The 15,450-nt window shown below is 44.3% G+C and overlaps 1 protein-coding gene and 1 pseudogene across 1 annotated transcript; one reads left to right on the top strand and one right to left on the bottom strand.

Annotated features, from left to right (window-relative positions):
* Window positions 1-6,665: 6,665 nt before the first annotated feature.
* LOC123429008 lies at window positions 6,666-6,981 on the bottom strand (annotated as a pseudogene).
* A 980-nt stretch (window positions 6,982-7,961) lies between these two features.
* LOC123429007 (berberine bridge enzyme-like Cyn d 4) lies at window positions 7,962-9,560 on the top strand. The gene has a single exon (XM_045113077.1). It carries the CDS (start codon window positions 7,962-7,964, stop codon window positions 9,495-9,497), a length of 1,536 nt encoding a protein of 511 aa, XP_044969012.1. The 3' UTR covers window positions 9,498-9,560.
* Window positions 9,561-15,450: the final 5,890 nt, after the last annotated feature.

Genomic DNA, 15,450 nt, shown 5'->3' with positions numbered 1-15,450 from the left:
TTTAACTTTTTTACTTGGAATGAATTGATATAGAACAACTAAAATAAAAAAATAGATGAACCAACGTATAGATGAATTAGCCGTTTTGTGAGCTAAGATCCCTTATGGTCTCCAAATTACCCGTGAGCTTGCTGTTGGTGGAAATTGGCGGCCACGAGATCAGCCTGGAAAAGGCTTAATTAAGATGACGCTGATAAATTTGATGTAATGGGTAGGCAAATAAAACAGCAACATAGAGAAAGATGGATCTGAATCAAAGTCTGATGGACACGAACATCAACCATACAAAAAAACGAGTGCCTAACTGAACAGTACGTTTCATCCTCCTCTTGATTTTGTTCCCCATCTACTACCTTTCCTGTCATTTGTCTTTTTAATGATGGTGGTGGACTAGTGGTGGACGGGGAGTGCAGAATTTGAGGTCGGAGCTAGGTCAGTACTCACTAGGAGAAACAAGATATTTGGAACCACCTAGATTTTTTATGGGAGTTAAGGGACGATATCCTTTCCTAGAAAACGTCTCTACGTGTCATGTGATTTTCAATAATGAGACGTTGATACAAGCGTCAAAAAGAAAACGTCTCTACATGTCTATTTTGTTGTAGTGGTTTGATTTCATAATGTTCCGAGATTTTGTCAATTTTTGAATTACTAAATTATTCTTGAATATAGGGGTCGTGACAACCAACCACCTGCAGGAACTGCACCACCGTGGCGCCATCAGCCCCAACGTGGTTCACATAACCCCGATGACGAACCCACCATAGGCAAAATTGTCCACCTGTATCAACAATAAGGGGTCGCTGTGAAGGAAGTACTTGATAGGGTATCGAACGACGAGGTCTCTGATGCACCGTGGGGACATCAATAACGCGGGTCATCAGCCCGTGCTCCTGCTGACCTACCTAGCAATAGCGTGTTTCACCGGCTAGCGCTTCTGCTAGCCAACCTAGCAATAGCGTGGCTCACCACCCCGCAGTGCTCCTAAGTTGGGCCGGTGAGCTGAGCCCGAGCTGGCTGTAGTACAATGCTCAATGTGCTCCCACGATACTGCTAAGTGAATAGTAGTAGCGCTGGTTTTAGCTAATCGCTACAACTGTGGGCAACCCCGATGGGTGACGACGGGACCACTTAGCAGTAGCACCGCCTTCTGCCCAGCGCTACTAGTACATACCTACCTGTAATGCTGGCTGGTACCCCGCACTACTACTAGGTAGAAGTAGCGATTCATAGCTACCCCACCCTACTACTTAGTTTCTACCTATAAGCTTTCTCCTAGTATTGTTCCCCTCGGTCTCCTCTCGCGTGTCGTGTTGCAGTGGCGTCATCGTGGCCGTTGTTCATCTCGGCGTCCTCTCTTGCATCCTACTACACCAGAATGTCCATCGGGCTCATTCCTCTTGGTTTTCTCTCCCACGGCCTCCTACACTGGCTCTACGGCTAGGGTCATTTCTCTTAGCTTTCTCTCGCATGGCCTGCTACATTGGTTCCACCGCTGGCGTCGTTCCTTTAGGCATCCTCTCCCACATCCTACTCCATCGTCGCCTTAATTGCGTTCGTACTGCATTTCTCCTTCCCCGTACTCTACCTCAGCGCCCTCCTATTTGTCCCTCCGCATGATCTTTCTCTCCGGCGATGACGCTAGCACCGTGTTGCCACGTCCTTGATGGGATGGTTTGCCCGCGACTCCGTGCTCTTCGTTTCGTTTGCCGTGTTGAGGTCAACATTTACTGCAGTCACCAGGGCACTCGACTGTAACTCTGAAGTCTTAACCATATCTTCTGTATGCAACCAAATACCATGGTTGCATCAGCGCAACCAGTGCAAGATGCCAAACACCATGCCAACATTGCTATCATAATGCAGATATTCTAGCAAACAAACGATGTGTAGTTTATGATTTTTTGTACCTTTTTCTTCAACCATACCCACCCCTGACATACATTCAATGCATGCAAAATTGATGCGGGCAACAAAACACGCCTCCTAGTATCTCACACACGCAAACACTGTCCAGTCAAACGGAACCGCTTGACACGCGAGACTCTCGTGTATTGCCATAGGTACGTATCTGTTATTTCTCTTTGTTGATTCTCAACTCATGGTTTTGTTTCCAGGCGAAAGTCCTTTTCTGATCCCGAGAATAAATGCACCCTGATTTATAGTAAAATAAAAATACAAAATCAAAAAATTCTGAAATTTTTCTATGATAAACTTTGACAAATGTTTTGTATGCTTGCAAAATTTCAACATAGAATACCCACTGCACAATTAATATCCTGCCAATTATCAACATAGAATTAGTATCCTACCTAGTATATACATGTGCAATTGATGTCTTACCTAATATAGCCATGTAATTAATATCCTGCTTAAAATTAACATGCATTCCAAGTACTCCCTCCATCATAGTTTAAAAGACACGGTTAAATTTACGTGCATTTCCACAATAGACAAGATTTAAGGCGTATTGTATTTACTCTTAGTAGCTAATTAGTACTCCGTTGTAGTACTTTTATATGCATGCGTAGTGTGAATGCTATTTTTCAATCCATCTCACAGCCAATCAATAACCACCTAGGTTCCAAAGAATTTTCAAACACGCCTTCTGAACCGTGACGGAGGTTGTACACAATTACTCTACCAGTATTGGGAAAAGAGAGAGTAACCTTATCTTAATCTAGATATGGATATTTGCATTAAATATAAGATAGCTCGTAAAATTTCTCACAAAATACATTGAACAAGTATTGTCTTATATATACGTTGGGATTGGTATACCTAAATATCTACTGTTATTTTTTAGAATCACCTAAATTCTATTTATTTTTTTGCAGGGAACCAAAATATCTATTTAACATCATTAATTAGACATGTCCTGATAATGTACATATTCAATACTAGTATTATAATTGTTGACATTTTCTTTAGATATTCGGTAAAACTTAGAAAGCATTGACTTCTTAATATCTATTTAATGTAGGAAGTGAGCCTAGCTCACTTGGCTAGTGGAGTGGATGTACAACCCAGCCACCTAAGTTCAAGTCCCCACGGGCGCGAATTTGGATTCTTATTATTTCAAAAAAAAAAACTCACTGTGGGGGGTTTTCCTTACAGTTTTCCTTCAAAAAAAATATCTATTTAATGTCATTAGATAAATTTGGGATTTTTATATACTACACCATCTATTTGGGGATGGAGGGAGTAGTAGCAAAGATGGCCATGCCCAACCGTTTGGACTTAGTGCCACTGCTACTAACCTTAACCTGCTTGTTCTGCTGCTGCTCCATGATCTCTTCTTCTTCCCAAGCTTCGTCCGCTGGCTTCCTCCAATGCTTGCAAAATTTCAACATGAAATAACGTTCGTGGAAGTAGTGGCGAAAAAAATCAACACTACAAAATGTTTTGAAAATTATAATTTTTTGAGCATCGATTTTGGTTTTTCTGGATCATACTAATGTTATTTCATGCCGAAATTTTGCACGCATGCGAAATATTTTTCAAAGTTGAATACAGAAAATTCAGAACTTTTTAAATTTTGTTACTATTTTTAATTTTATTGTTCATCATAGAGTATATGAGCTCAGTAGCAGATACTGTACATCCATTTACAGGGGCATATATTAGCATACTTGGTGTCGAACACATGTCCTATACAGAAACAAACACATACATGTAACGCCCGTATATCTCGGGAACTGTACGTCCATGCTTAACACCAACATAAACTCAACTCATCTTATAAAATCCACCGCACAATTAATATCCTGCCAATTATCAACATAGAATTAGTATCCTACCTATATACACATGCAACAGAGAACTAATATCCTGCTTAAAATTAACGTGCATTGCAAGTACACAATTACTCTAGTAGTACTGAGGAAAGAGAGAGCAACCTTATCTTAATCTAGATATGGATATTGGCATCAAATATAAGTTATCTCGTAAATTTTCTCACAAAAGACATTAAACAAGTACTAGTTGAGCGCCCGTGCATTGCCACGGGACAACAAACTTATGTTGTTCACCGTTATTTCCAGCAGTCCGACCCAACCTTATCAGTTGTCTCGCCGCCATCGTAATAAATCCCTTGTCCCTCGTCATCGTCAACCAATGAAACATGGGTTCTATCACCCTAGCAACCCCTCTATTACAATCCCTCCACTGAAAGCGCCCATCAAGTAAAATATCATCATATTCTTTCGTGTCCTATACAGTGTATCACTAAAACAAAATACATGCGACTCATACTTAAATTTCAGTTGAACATAAACAAGTCAATAATAATTTATACCGGTACGTTCTTGATCAAAACTCATACAAGTTCAAGTATATTGACCCCCAAATAAATGCTCAACATTGTTGTGTAACTATAAATTTAGGCAGAGATGCACGTGCAACTCTATGAAACATCACAAAAAGCGTGTGTCATCTTCTCTACTCTTTATTCCTATCGTATTCATGGGTACTGCTGATTGCTCTATTTTCCGAAGGCGCAAAACAGAAGATTGGCTCTGTCTTCTAAACCTGAGTGTGCAACAGAGGTTTCTATGTAGGACATTGTTAGTGAGTGCAGTGAACCAACATGTGCACAGATAATTCTTTTAAAAAACACTTGCATAGAGAATAATCTGAAACTGGATTGTCGCTAGCTCATCACATGAATATTATTGTAGAATACATTCTTGAAGCTTTTTTGTCTTGTAACTATAATCTGTAGATTGTAAAACTTATTTAGGTTCAGCACTGAAGGTCAACAACAAAAGGGGAAATTAAGTTTATGCGGTAAGAAACAATGTTGTATATGCTTCAACATATGTGCTTGTTACAATCAATCATTGTACTGGAAGTTATTTCTTTCTGGCCATCAGCTCTTCTCATCTTCACACGAAAACATATCTATCGGAATTGCATGATTTCGCCAAGTCCTGGAGGGCCACCACTGCGACTGAAGCAATTCTGAAGAAGAGGACCTGGTTAAGGAAATAGGGTTCTTGCACGCACAATTCACCAAATATAATCGATGGCCACATCACTGGTCTCAGTAGGCAGCAACGAAGGGAAGTTGCTTCCACGCGAAGAGAATAAACCGACAATCACACGAACAAGGAGTAGCGGTAAAAAGAATGCAGTGCCGAAGAACTCGTCACATGAATATTCTTCTAATATATCCTCTTGAAGTTTTGCACTGAAGACTACAGGGCTACACACTTAATCAGCTTCAGCACTGAAGATCAATGGTCCTGTTAGGTTCTGAAAATGCAAGAAAATTAGGTCTCTTCTTAAAGGAAAAATGTTGACAATATGCTTCCGCACATGTGTTTGTGACAATCAATCAATCATGGAACTGAAAGTAATTACGAAAAGAATCTCTGCCAGAATGGCATGGTTTTGCCAATCGTATCATTATCGCACCAAAGAGGAAGCATGGATCGCAAAGCGTATCCATTGCCTTTTCTTCCCAGACATGTGAAGAACATTGATGGTACTGAAACAATGAATGCACTTGTTACCAAGTCTGAGTATTTTCCACAAATTTTCCTCAAAGAGGGAGCTCGAGCTGCGTACATATAGTGACTATTCTTGGTATGAGACGGGGGTCTGGTAAGAAGTAAACATAGGTGACAAACGGACCTGGACCATTTTGACCTCTTGTATGGCCTCCCTGACGGATCTCGCCGGAACCAAAGTCGGAACCAACATTGCTGGTGCTTCGCTGGATGAACCAGGGTGCTCACCTCCCCTAACAGAAACATTTGGCCGGACCGAGAACTCGGCGGAATCGGACAATTTCCTGTTCCGATAGGATGGCCTGGTGGAAAACACTTGCACCGTGAGGGATGAATAAAGCAGCACATAACAAAGTACAGTAAGCTACTACAGTACAACCCAAAGTTTTCGAAAACAACAGAGGAGAACACTTTACTTTGAAAGAACAGTACCTTCGCGAAGGTAAAGCCAGTCGTTGGTGTACTCGTCAAACTCGGCGACCATGGTCAGCACGTACGAAGCCCCCCTCCGGAACGACTTCTCCTGCGACATCATCCATTGGTAATACCCCGTGCAGCCCTTGTATTACACAGTTAATGGTTGGTGGTGTGGCATGCAATTAGGAGAATTGGTACCATGTTCAGCTCAAGGCTCTTGTTGTGAGCAGCCTCTCCCAATTAAATTACGCTGGCAAAATAATCCAAACGGGGGTAAGAAATTCAATCAACGATTTCGACATGGAAGGCAAAAAAAAAAGCAACCACAAATCAAACAAATTCCTCGATCCATCCATTCAATCTTTTTTTTGCGAGAACCATTAAATCTCCCTCTCGTCGGAAATAAATAAAAAGTAGAAGTAGAATAAAACAAGATAGCATCTCTCTTTCTTTCATGGCAATGGCAGGAGGCATCCACGATGAGCGCAGCAGCAACCGACCTGACTTGAAATCGTTGCCTTATTCTAAAGGAAAATCTGTAGTGCTCCTAACTAGAAAGTAAAAAATAAAGAGAGAGGCTCGGCTCCTGTTGTGTTGTGAGCAGCCTCTCCCGACCACGCTGGAAAAAATAATTGAAAAGGGGGCAAGAGATTAAGGCAACGATTTCAACATGAATGACAAAACCGCGTCAGAAATCAAACGAATTTAACTCGCAAACTCTTAAATCCAGCCGGCCTAGACGACGGTGTAGAGGATGATCTCTGTGGCGTCGACAGCGGCGCGCTGCTGCCTCTTCATCATGGCCACGGCGCCGACGGCCGCGCCTCCCGCGGGCACCATCCCGCCGCCGTCGCCGGCACCGGGGGCGGCCGAGGAGGCGGGAGGGTGGTAGTAGAGCCGGCCGTCTGCGGGCAGTGGGAGTGGAACCGCGCCGCGATGCGCACCCCCATGTCCAGCAGCTCCACGTACTTCCGCATGGATCTCGCTCGAATTTGGCCTCCTTCCTCTCTCTCTGCTCGACGAAGATTGATGGCCGGGACGGACGGACGGAGAGGACGGAGAGGGCGGCCGGGAACTGGGAAGGACGACGGAGCGGACGACGGTGCTAGGCGGTGGTCTCGTGGAACGGGGAGGCCCAGGAACTGGGGGCGGCCATGGGAGGGGTGGAGGAGAGGAGGGGCGCGAGAGTCGTCGTCGGCACGCGCGCCTGCGCCCGCGCCCACGCGCGCCTGCGCCCACGGTGGCGGCGAGGGGAGACGGGTCCCTCGCCGCAGCGAAGCCGGGGAGGAGCGGGCGGAAGCATTCCCCTTCCCGAGCGCCGAGGGGGAGGAGAGGAAGCAGGCGTCGGCGTCACCGTCGCAGTAGGAGGCGAACGCTGCCATCCAGTCGATGGCGATGCCGACCTTCTTCGCCGTGGCCGCCGCCCTCGTCATCCGCGGCACCGGCGGAGGAAGATGGGATCGGGAGCGAGTTGGGAGTTAAAGGAGAGAGGAGAGGCAGAGACGTGCGTGCGTGTGTAGCTGCAGTTTTTTTATCTCTTCGTGTTCGGTCGTGGATGTTCGGTCGCGGTTTTGCCCTGTGAAATCGCCCTGTGCGTGCGTGGGTTGAAAAAAAATCGGTGGAAGCAGTGCGTACGTGGGTTGAGAAAAATCGGTGGTAGCGCTAGTAGCGACGGGGGATCCGTCGTCTGGTTGAACCATCACGACGACGGCAGATCCCCTTTAATAGTAGAGATTGTATTATATATACGTTGGGATTGGTATACCTAAATATCCACTGTTATTTTTTAAATCACCTAAATATCTATTATTATTTTTGTAGGGAACAAAAATATATATTTAACACCATTTATTAGATGTCCTGATAATGTACATATTCAATACTAGTATTATAATTGTTGACATTTTCTTTAGATATTCGGTAAAACTTAGAAAGCATTGACTTTTTAGTATATGATTAATGTCATTAGATAAATTTGGGATAATATATACCATCTATTTGGGGATGGAGGGAGTAGTAGCAAAGATGGCCATGCACAAGTGTCTCGACTTAGCGCCACTGTTACTCACCTTAACCTGTTTGTTCTGCTGCTTCTCCATGATCTCTTCTTCTTCCCAAGCTTCGTCCGATGGCTTCCTCCAATGCGTCACGGAGGCTAACGTCTCGGTGTTGGAGCAGGGTGAAGGTTTATTCAACAAGCAACTGAACAAATACATCAGGAACCCAAAGTTCTTGGCAAATACAACCGGGAGGCCGCTCTATGTCGTGATGCCGGCGAATGCCCCTCACGTGCAGGCCGCCGTGCGCTGTGGCCGGGATAACAAGATGCCGATCCGCGTGCGCAGCGGTGGGCACGACTACGAGGGCCTGTCGTACCGGTCTGTGGATGCTGGGGGCTTTGCCATGCTCGACATGTCAGAGCTACGCACCATCGTCGTGGACAACCAGACATCAACGGCGTGGGTGGAGTCCGGCGCGACGCTCGGAGAGCTCTACCACGCCATATCAGAAGCGAGTAACCTGCTGGGGTTCCCGGCTGGCGTGTGCACTACCGTCGGCGTCGGAGGCCATTTCAGCGGCGGTGGCTTCGGCACGTTGATGCGCAAGCATGGGCTAGCCGTCGATAACATCATCGACGCTGAGCTGGTGGTCGCCAATGGGACGCTCCTGAACAAGACCACCATGGGGGACGACGTCTTCTGGGCCATTCGAGGCGGCGGTGGTGGGAGCTTCGGCGTCGTGCTGAAGTGGCAGGTGAGGCTCGTGACCGTCCCGGAGACGGTGTCGGTGTTCAAGGTCTCGGTGCACAACAGACACGGCGCCGCCGTGAACGCGGTCACCAAGTGGCAGAAGGTTGCACCGGCCATGCCGGGTGAATTATACATCAGGGCGCTCGTCCAGAATGATGCGGCCGTCTTCCGGGCAGTGTTCCTCGGCACGTGCGACGCGCTCCTGCCGATGATGACGAGCAAGAGCGACGGCATTCCATGGCTGAATTTGAGGCACTCCGACTGCAAGGAGATGACCTGGATCGAGTCCATGGCATACGTCAACAACTCGACAGTGAAGGGCCTCCGAAAGCGGACCGCCTCCGACTTCGACTCCATCCACGGCTTCAAGGCGACGACCGACTATGTCCGGCATCCCATTCGCCGGGAGGTGTGGACCAAGATCTTCGACAAGCAGCTCGCGCAGCCCATGGCGCAGGTCGTCCTGGTGCCCTACGGCGGTCGGATGAGCAACGTGTCGGAGGACGCGACGCCGTTCCCGCACCGTGCCGGCGTGCTCTACAGCTTGCAGTTGTACAACTACTGGCCGGTGGAGTCGGGAGACGGCGGAGCAATGCAGACAAGGTGGGTCAGGGACATGTATGCGTTCATGGCACCCTACGTGAGCTCCGAATCCAAGCCAAGGGGGGCCTACTTCAACTGCAGGGACCTGGATCTCGGAACCAATTGGGGCCCGAAATACTTCAAGGGTAACTACGAGAGGCTCACCAAGGCCAAGGCTGCGATCGACCCCCACAACTACTTCAGTAACGAGCAAAGCATCCCGCTGCCAAAATGAGCAAAGCACCCAGCTATTTATTCCTTGAAACAACAGCAAAATATTTTGGTTAAAACATCTTAATTACTATTGTTGACTGCAGGCCTTCTTTTGCGTACGTACATACATGCATGGTAGCTCGTCGTATCCTGTAAGCCTTGAATCCTTGCATCCACTCATGCATCGTTAGCTGTTTGATCCAAATCATGTGACAAGCCTGCGTCGGTGTTCCTTTTGCACAATGATCCAAACACCGTGTGAATTTTCCAAACAGATCCCCATCCGATTGCTCCCAAATCCCTTCTCTCCAAATCCCAAGATCAAGCTGCAACCTACACCACACCGGACCATCTACCCGTCAATTTTGCCGATGGAATGCATTTACCAACCACCACCGGACGGAATGGATGGCAGCATGATTTTAAGATTGGAATGGATGGCAGCATGATTTTAGGATTGGTCCTCGCATAGTTTAGGCGTCATGCAGTCTTGTGAGGATTACTTGTGTTTCGTCTTTTGTACCTTTTGAGTTTGAACTTGACTGTGTGCATCTTAATTATGCAGAAGTCCGACGTAATGCTTAAACCATTAAAATAATAATAAAGCGCCATTTATCGAAAAATGAAAGATTGAGACAGTCGATGCCAGATGATAAGTACTTGGGTTTCCCAAGTTTATTGGTAGGAGGAAAGGAATTAAGAAGTAGAACTCAGAGTTACAGCATAGACGATCAGATCGAGAGACTTGTAGACAGGTTTCCTCTAATCTAAGGCCAACTTCAAGGGACTACGCAAACTGCAAATGTGCGGTGTCCGGCCTTTTTTGTTTGTGTTGCCAATTCGTCCAACCCTGCCAACGCATTTGGTCCGTCCGGTCTGCCGGCGGCCGAACATAGAAACTTTTTAACTAAAAGAAAACATTGCATATATAGATTATTACAACCAAATAAATCGCATTGTACCATAATAATAAATCACATGGTACCATAATTATAATTAGTTTCACAACTGAATAAAAATTCATAAAGTTAACAGCCAAATTTAAATTTTCATGAATATATCAATATAAATTGAACCGCTACATCAACTAGTTGTCAATGTGATAGGACTTGTGCTCAACCAATTCAATTGGAATTGAATGCGAGTTTACCAATCACATATTTTATGATGAAATTGAATGAGTCGTTCAAACGTTGTTGGTTATTGGTGCTCTGACACACCATTGGTTCTATTGAGCGCTACAAGACACAGTTAGTGGCGAAAGGGTTCAAACAACGGTATGGTATCGACTATGAGGATATTTTTAGCCCTGTTGTCAAGCCTACTACTATCTGGCTTTTCTGCTCTTTTTGGCGGTTACTCGACGCTGGTTTCTTCGCCAACTGGATGTTCAGAATGCTTTACTACATGGTGTTCTGAATGAGGAGGTGTATATGCGGCAGCCCCCGGGATTTGTTGATCCTGCTCGCCCTCATCACCTGTGCCGCCTGGTCAAGGTGCTCTATAGGCTGAAGCAGGCTCCTCGTGCATGGCATGCCAGGCTTGGCTACGTTCTTCGGGCACTTGATTTTGTTCCTTCCACCGCTGACACATCGCTCTTTCTTCTACGTCGGCCTGAGGTGACTATGTATCTACTGGTCTACGTTGATAACATTATCCTCATTAGCTCCTCCGATGTTGTCGTTGATCCTCTGATCTCTGCGTTGAGTGGTGACTTTGCGGTGAAAGATTTAGGCACTTTGCATTACTTCCTTGGGATGGAAGTTTCTCGCTCCTCTGCTAGCTTGACACTCTCACGGCACAAGTATTCTTTGGACTTGTTGTGACGGGCAGGTATGCTGAAGTGCAAACATGCTACAAACTCCGATGTCCACCACTAATCGTTTGTCTGTGCTTGATGAAGATCCTCTTACTTTCGATGATTTAACTGAGTATCGTAGTGTTGTTGGTGGCCTGCAGTATCTCACTATCACACGGACTGACATTTCTTATGCAGTCAATCGGGTGTGTAAGCTCCTTCATGCTCCTCGGACTTCTCAATGGACGGCGGTCAAGCGCATTCTACGCTACATGTGCCTTACTGCCTCATATGGTTTGCTTCTTCAGTCGGCATCGTCCGCTGAGCTTTCACTGTTCTCTGATGCAGACTAGGCTGGTAATCCAGATGACAGGCGATCCACCGGGGGGGCATATTGTCTTCTTTAGTCCTAATCTCAGGGCCGGGCCGACGAAATTCGAGGCCCGGTGCGAAACTGTAAAATGGCCCCTACCTCACTAAAAAAATTATATAACTATAACTATAATATAATGTAGAGATCATAATATCTTACGGAGTAATGAAAAAATATACAGAATCATACCTATTCTTGGTTGTAAAGTCTTCACTTAAATAACATCATTCTTTCGGTGTTCTTTGAAATAAAATCTTCAATAATATCCTCATAAGCAATCTTCTCCAATACTTCACTCTCAAGTGCTATTATGGCCAAATCAGTAAGTCTTTGTTGTGTCATGGTAGTACGCATATAAAACTTCAATAGCTTCAATTTTGAAAAGCTCCGTTCCGCTGATGCAACAGTCACAGGTGTGGTCAAAAGAACTCTATATGCAATACTTGCATTGGGAAAACAATCGTGCCGCTTCATGAACTTTAAAATTTCAACGGGGCCAATATTTTCTTTTGGGATGAAATTTTGAAGAAACATCAACTCCACATACAGTTCATTGGCATCAATGTCGAATTTTCCATCCTTTGTAAGAGCAACCTCCAGATTATCACAAGAAGCTTTCAAGCTCTTCTTATCCAAGGACTGCAATGTTTCAGAGTTAAATAAGAAACAAAATATTTTCTGATAACCCTGGTATTGTTCAAATGTGCTTGTGAGTGAGCTAATTGCTTGATCAACAATACGTAGAAAATAGTTTACTCTGAATGATTCCTCTGCAGACTGTGGGGCAATGTTTGTGTCATCTGGGTTCTCATCAAAATGTCTCTTTCTTTTAATTTCCCGTCTTTTACGAAATGTTGTAGCAATATCCATCTCAAGTGCAATTCCTTTGGCCGTCTCTAATGCTTCAAAAAAACCAGTTTCCCGATACCCCTTGAAGAAAGTAATCAGTCCTTGCACTTTCTCAATAGCAACATCAATAAGCATATCCTTTGCTTGCAAATGTTTGCTTACTAAATTAACAGCATACAATACCTCATACCAAATGAATACTGCCACTATAAATTTGTACTCTCCAAGTTCATTATTTGCCAAACCTTTAGCCTCACTACTCGTTTTTATGTCATTATCTGTCTCAGATACCTGAAATACAATAAAAAATATATGGTATACTTGGAGATATCTAAAAGAGTTGCATCACTATAATATGAGAAAATTGGGTACCTGAAGTAGGGCCTCCATGATGTGTTCCTTTCATATTTGACCCGTTATCATAACCTTGTCCTCTCACATCATCTATATCAAGATCAAGAAGCTTTAGTTCATTCTCTAGCACTTCAAACAGTCCTTGCCCAGTCGTATCATTTACATCTAAAAATCCTACAAATGATTCCTCTATGCAAGCATGACTTGAAGATGAATCCACATATCTTATGATTATAGACATTTGTTCTTGATGGCTTGCATCAGGGGTACAATCAAGTATGACTGAGAAATATTTTGCACTCTTTATTTTCTTAACAATCTCAGACTTAATAGCAGAAGCAAGCAAATGTATCAACTCATTCTGAATCTTATGATCACAATAATGTGCATGAGTTTCTTCATTTGTAATACGACGAACATGCTCCTGAATAACCGGATCAAATTCAGCCAACATCTCAACCAAACCCAAGAAATTTCCATTGCTATCTTCGTACAATTTTCTATTGGTACCACGAAATGCTAGATTATGCTTGGAAAGAAATTTTACAATGCAAACAATTCTGAACAAAAATTTTCTCCAGTGGTCCTTTTCACTCTCAAGTTGTCGCTGCGTAGCTTTATCAATAGTTTGATGCATTTGCAATCTACTACGCAACTCATACCAAGTGGTCATATTTAAAACATGATCTGCACTTGTCTCATGCTCTTTGAGTCTAGTACCAAGATGTGTCCAATCATTGTACCCCTCATTTGCCAAATTACCTTTTCGATGCCCTTTTGTGAATAATTTACAACCACAGCAAAATACTCTATCTAGTTCCTTAGAATAGACAAGCCAATCCCTGTCGCAATGCTCTCCATTTGATAGAATTCTAGTGTAGAACAGTGCAGAAAACCTCCTTTTATATTTATCCTTACAACCTTTCTTAAACAATGTGTCCCTTTGAGGGCCCTTTTCTGCCAAAATATCAATTTTCTTAGAATCAAGAGAATCCCAATACCTTGGATCAAATATATCAATATGAAAAGAATCACCAACATCTGCGGTAGGTGAAGTATTCAAGTTGCCATCAACATTAATATCCTCAATGTTATCACGGTTTTCTTCACATTCGACATTATTTTCTGTCTCATGATCATTTTCGACATTATTATCAGGTGCAGGCTCATGATCAAGTGATTGATTATCGAAGGACACTCGTGGCTTTTTTACAACATACATGTCCATATTTAACTCCTCGGTTTTTGGTTTCTTCAAACGCTTTTAATAACCAGATTCATGTTTTCTAAGTGAAGACATGACTTGAAATTGAATCTTGTAATATTGGACGCCTAATTGATGAAAATAATAAAATTAGCTGCAAACTTGATATAAAAGATTAGAAATAAAACTCACTCAAGGGACAAGAGCTCACGGCAAGCCGGACACTGGTTCCTGTTCTTATTCCTGATTTCTGAAATCTAAATCCTGATTGCTGTTCTGGTTCCTAAATCCTGAAACACTTGTCAAAAGCGGAGATGTTGATGATGCCAACGGTTACCGTCCCCAGCTCCTGTTGGGTGGCGACCGCCACCAGCGAGGACTTGATCACCACAATGCTCATTATGCTCTGATCAATTTCTCACACTTGATTCTTGGCTGCCCTTGCAGCGTTTCTTTATATATAGTGAAGAGAATATAGGCGTACTCTGCGCTCAGGTTTGGTTGTTCAAACTATTTACGACCCGTACGCCATGGAGGATATGATAAAAATTCGATAGCGTTTCACAAAAGCCTTTACCAATGTTGTGGAAACAGGACCATCGCAGAGGAAGGATCTAGCAATCAAGACGGAACGCGAACGGTTTTGTGAAGCAACCGTGGGTCATTCCTTCATTGGCCTCAGGCCATACCAAGGCACATGACATTGTCGTGACCTTTTTGAGGGCCCTCCAACATTATTTCAGACATTTACTGCATTTCTAGGGTTTTCATACTGAAATTGCAAGATCGTACATGTGGCCACATGAAAATATGAAATTATGGCGGGAAATAGCCTGAAAGTCCCTATTTGTGTTATTTGGTCCAGTAATGGGCCCTGTGCAACCAAAGGGAAGGAGGTCGAAGCACCAATGGCCAGAGTGTCGACGTTTTGTTTCCTATCATTTAAGCCCAAAAGAATTCACGAGAGGCCGGAAATTTAAGGGATCTAGGGACATCATACGGCCCGTTGTAGGGTGTGGTATAAACTCAAGAGCATTTCACCAAAACATTCACAAGGCATGGGTTGAAAGTGTTGAGGAAAGTTGCATGGAAAACAAAAAAAATCCTACGAACACCCAAGATCTATCTATGAAGATCAACAAGCTACGAGAAGGAGAGTGGATCCACATACCCTTGTAGATCACTAAGCGGGAAGCGTCAAGAAATGCGGTTGATGTAGTCGAATGTCCTCCCGATCCAATCAAGATCGCTCCCGCGATCCTATCACGATCCGTCCCGATCTAGCACCGAACTGACGACACTTCCACATTCAGCACACGCACACCCCGATGACGTCTCCGTATTCTTGATCCAGCAAGCAAGCATGGAGAGGTAGAAGAGTACTCCGACAGCACGAT

This window comes from Hordeum vulgare, chromosome 2H, assembly GCF_904849725.1.
Source record: "Hordeum vulgare subsp. vulgare chromosome 2H, MorexV3_pseudomolecules_assembly, whole genome shotgun sequence".
NCBI lineage: Eukaryota > Viridiplantae > Streptophyta > Magnoliopsida > Poales > Poaceae > Hordeum > Hordeum vulgare.
Note: the sequence above shows the minus strand (reverse complement) of the source record. Positions and strands in the feature narration are given on the sequence as shown.

Excerpts from the sequence above, each read along its gene's own strand:
- LOC123429007 (XM_045113077.1), top strand. The coding sequence starts at position 7,962 with ATGCACAAGTGTCTCGACTTAGCGCCACTGTTACTCACCTTAACCTGT.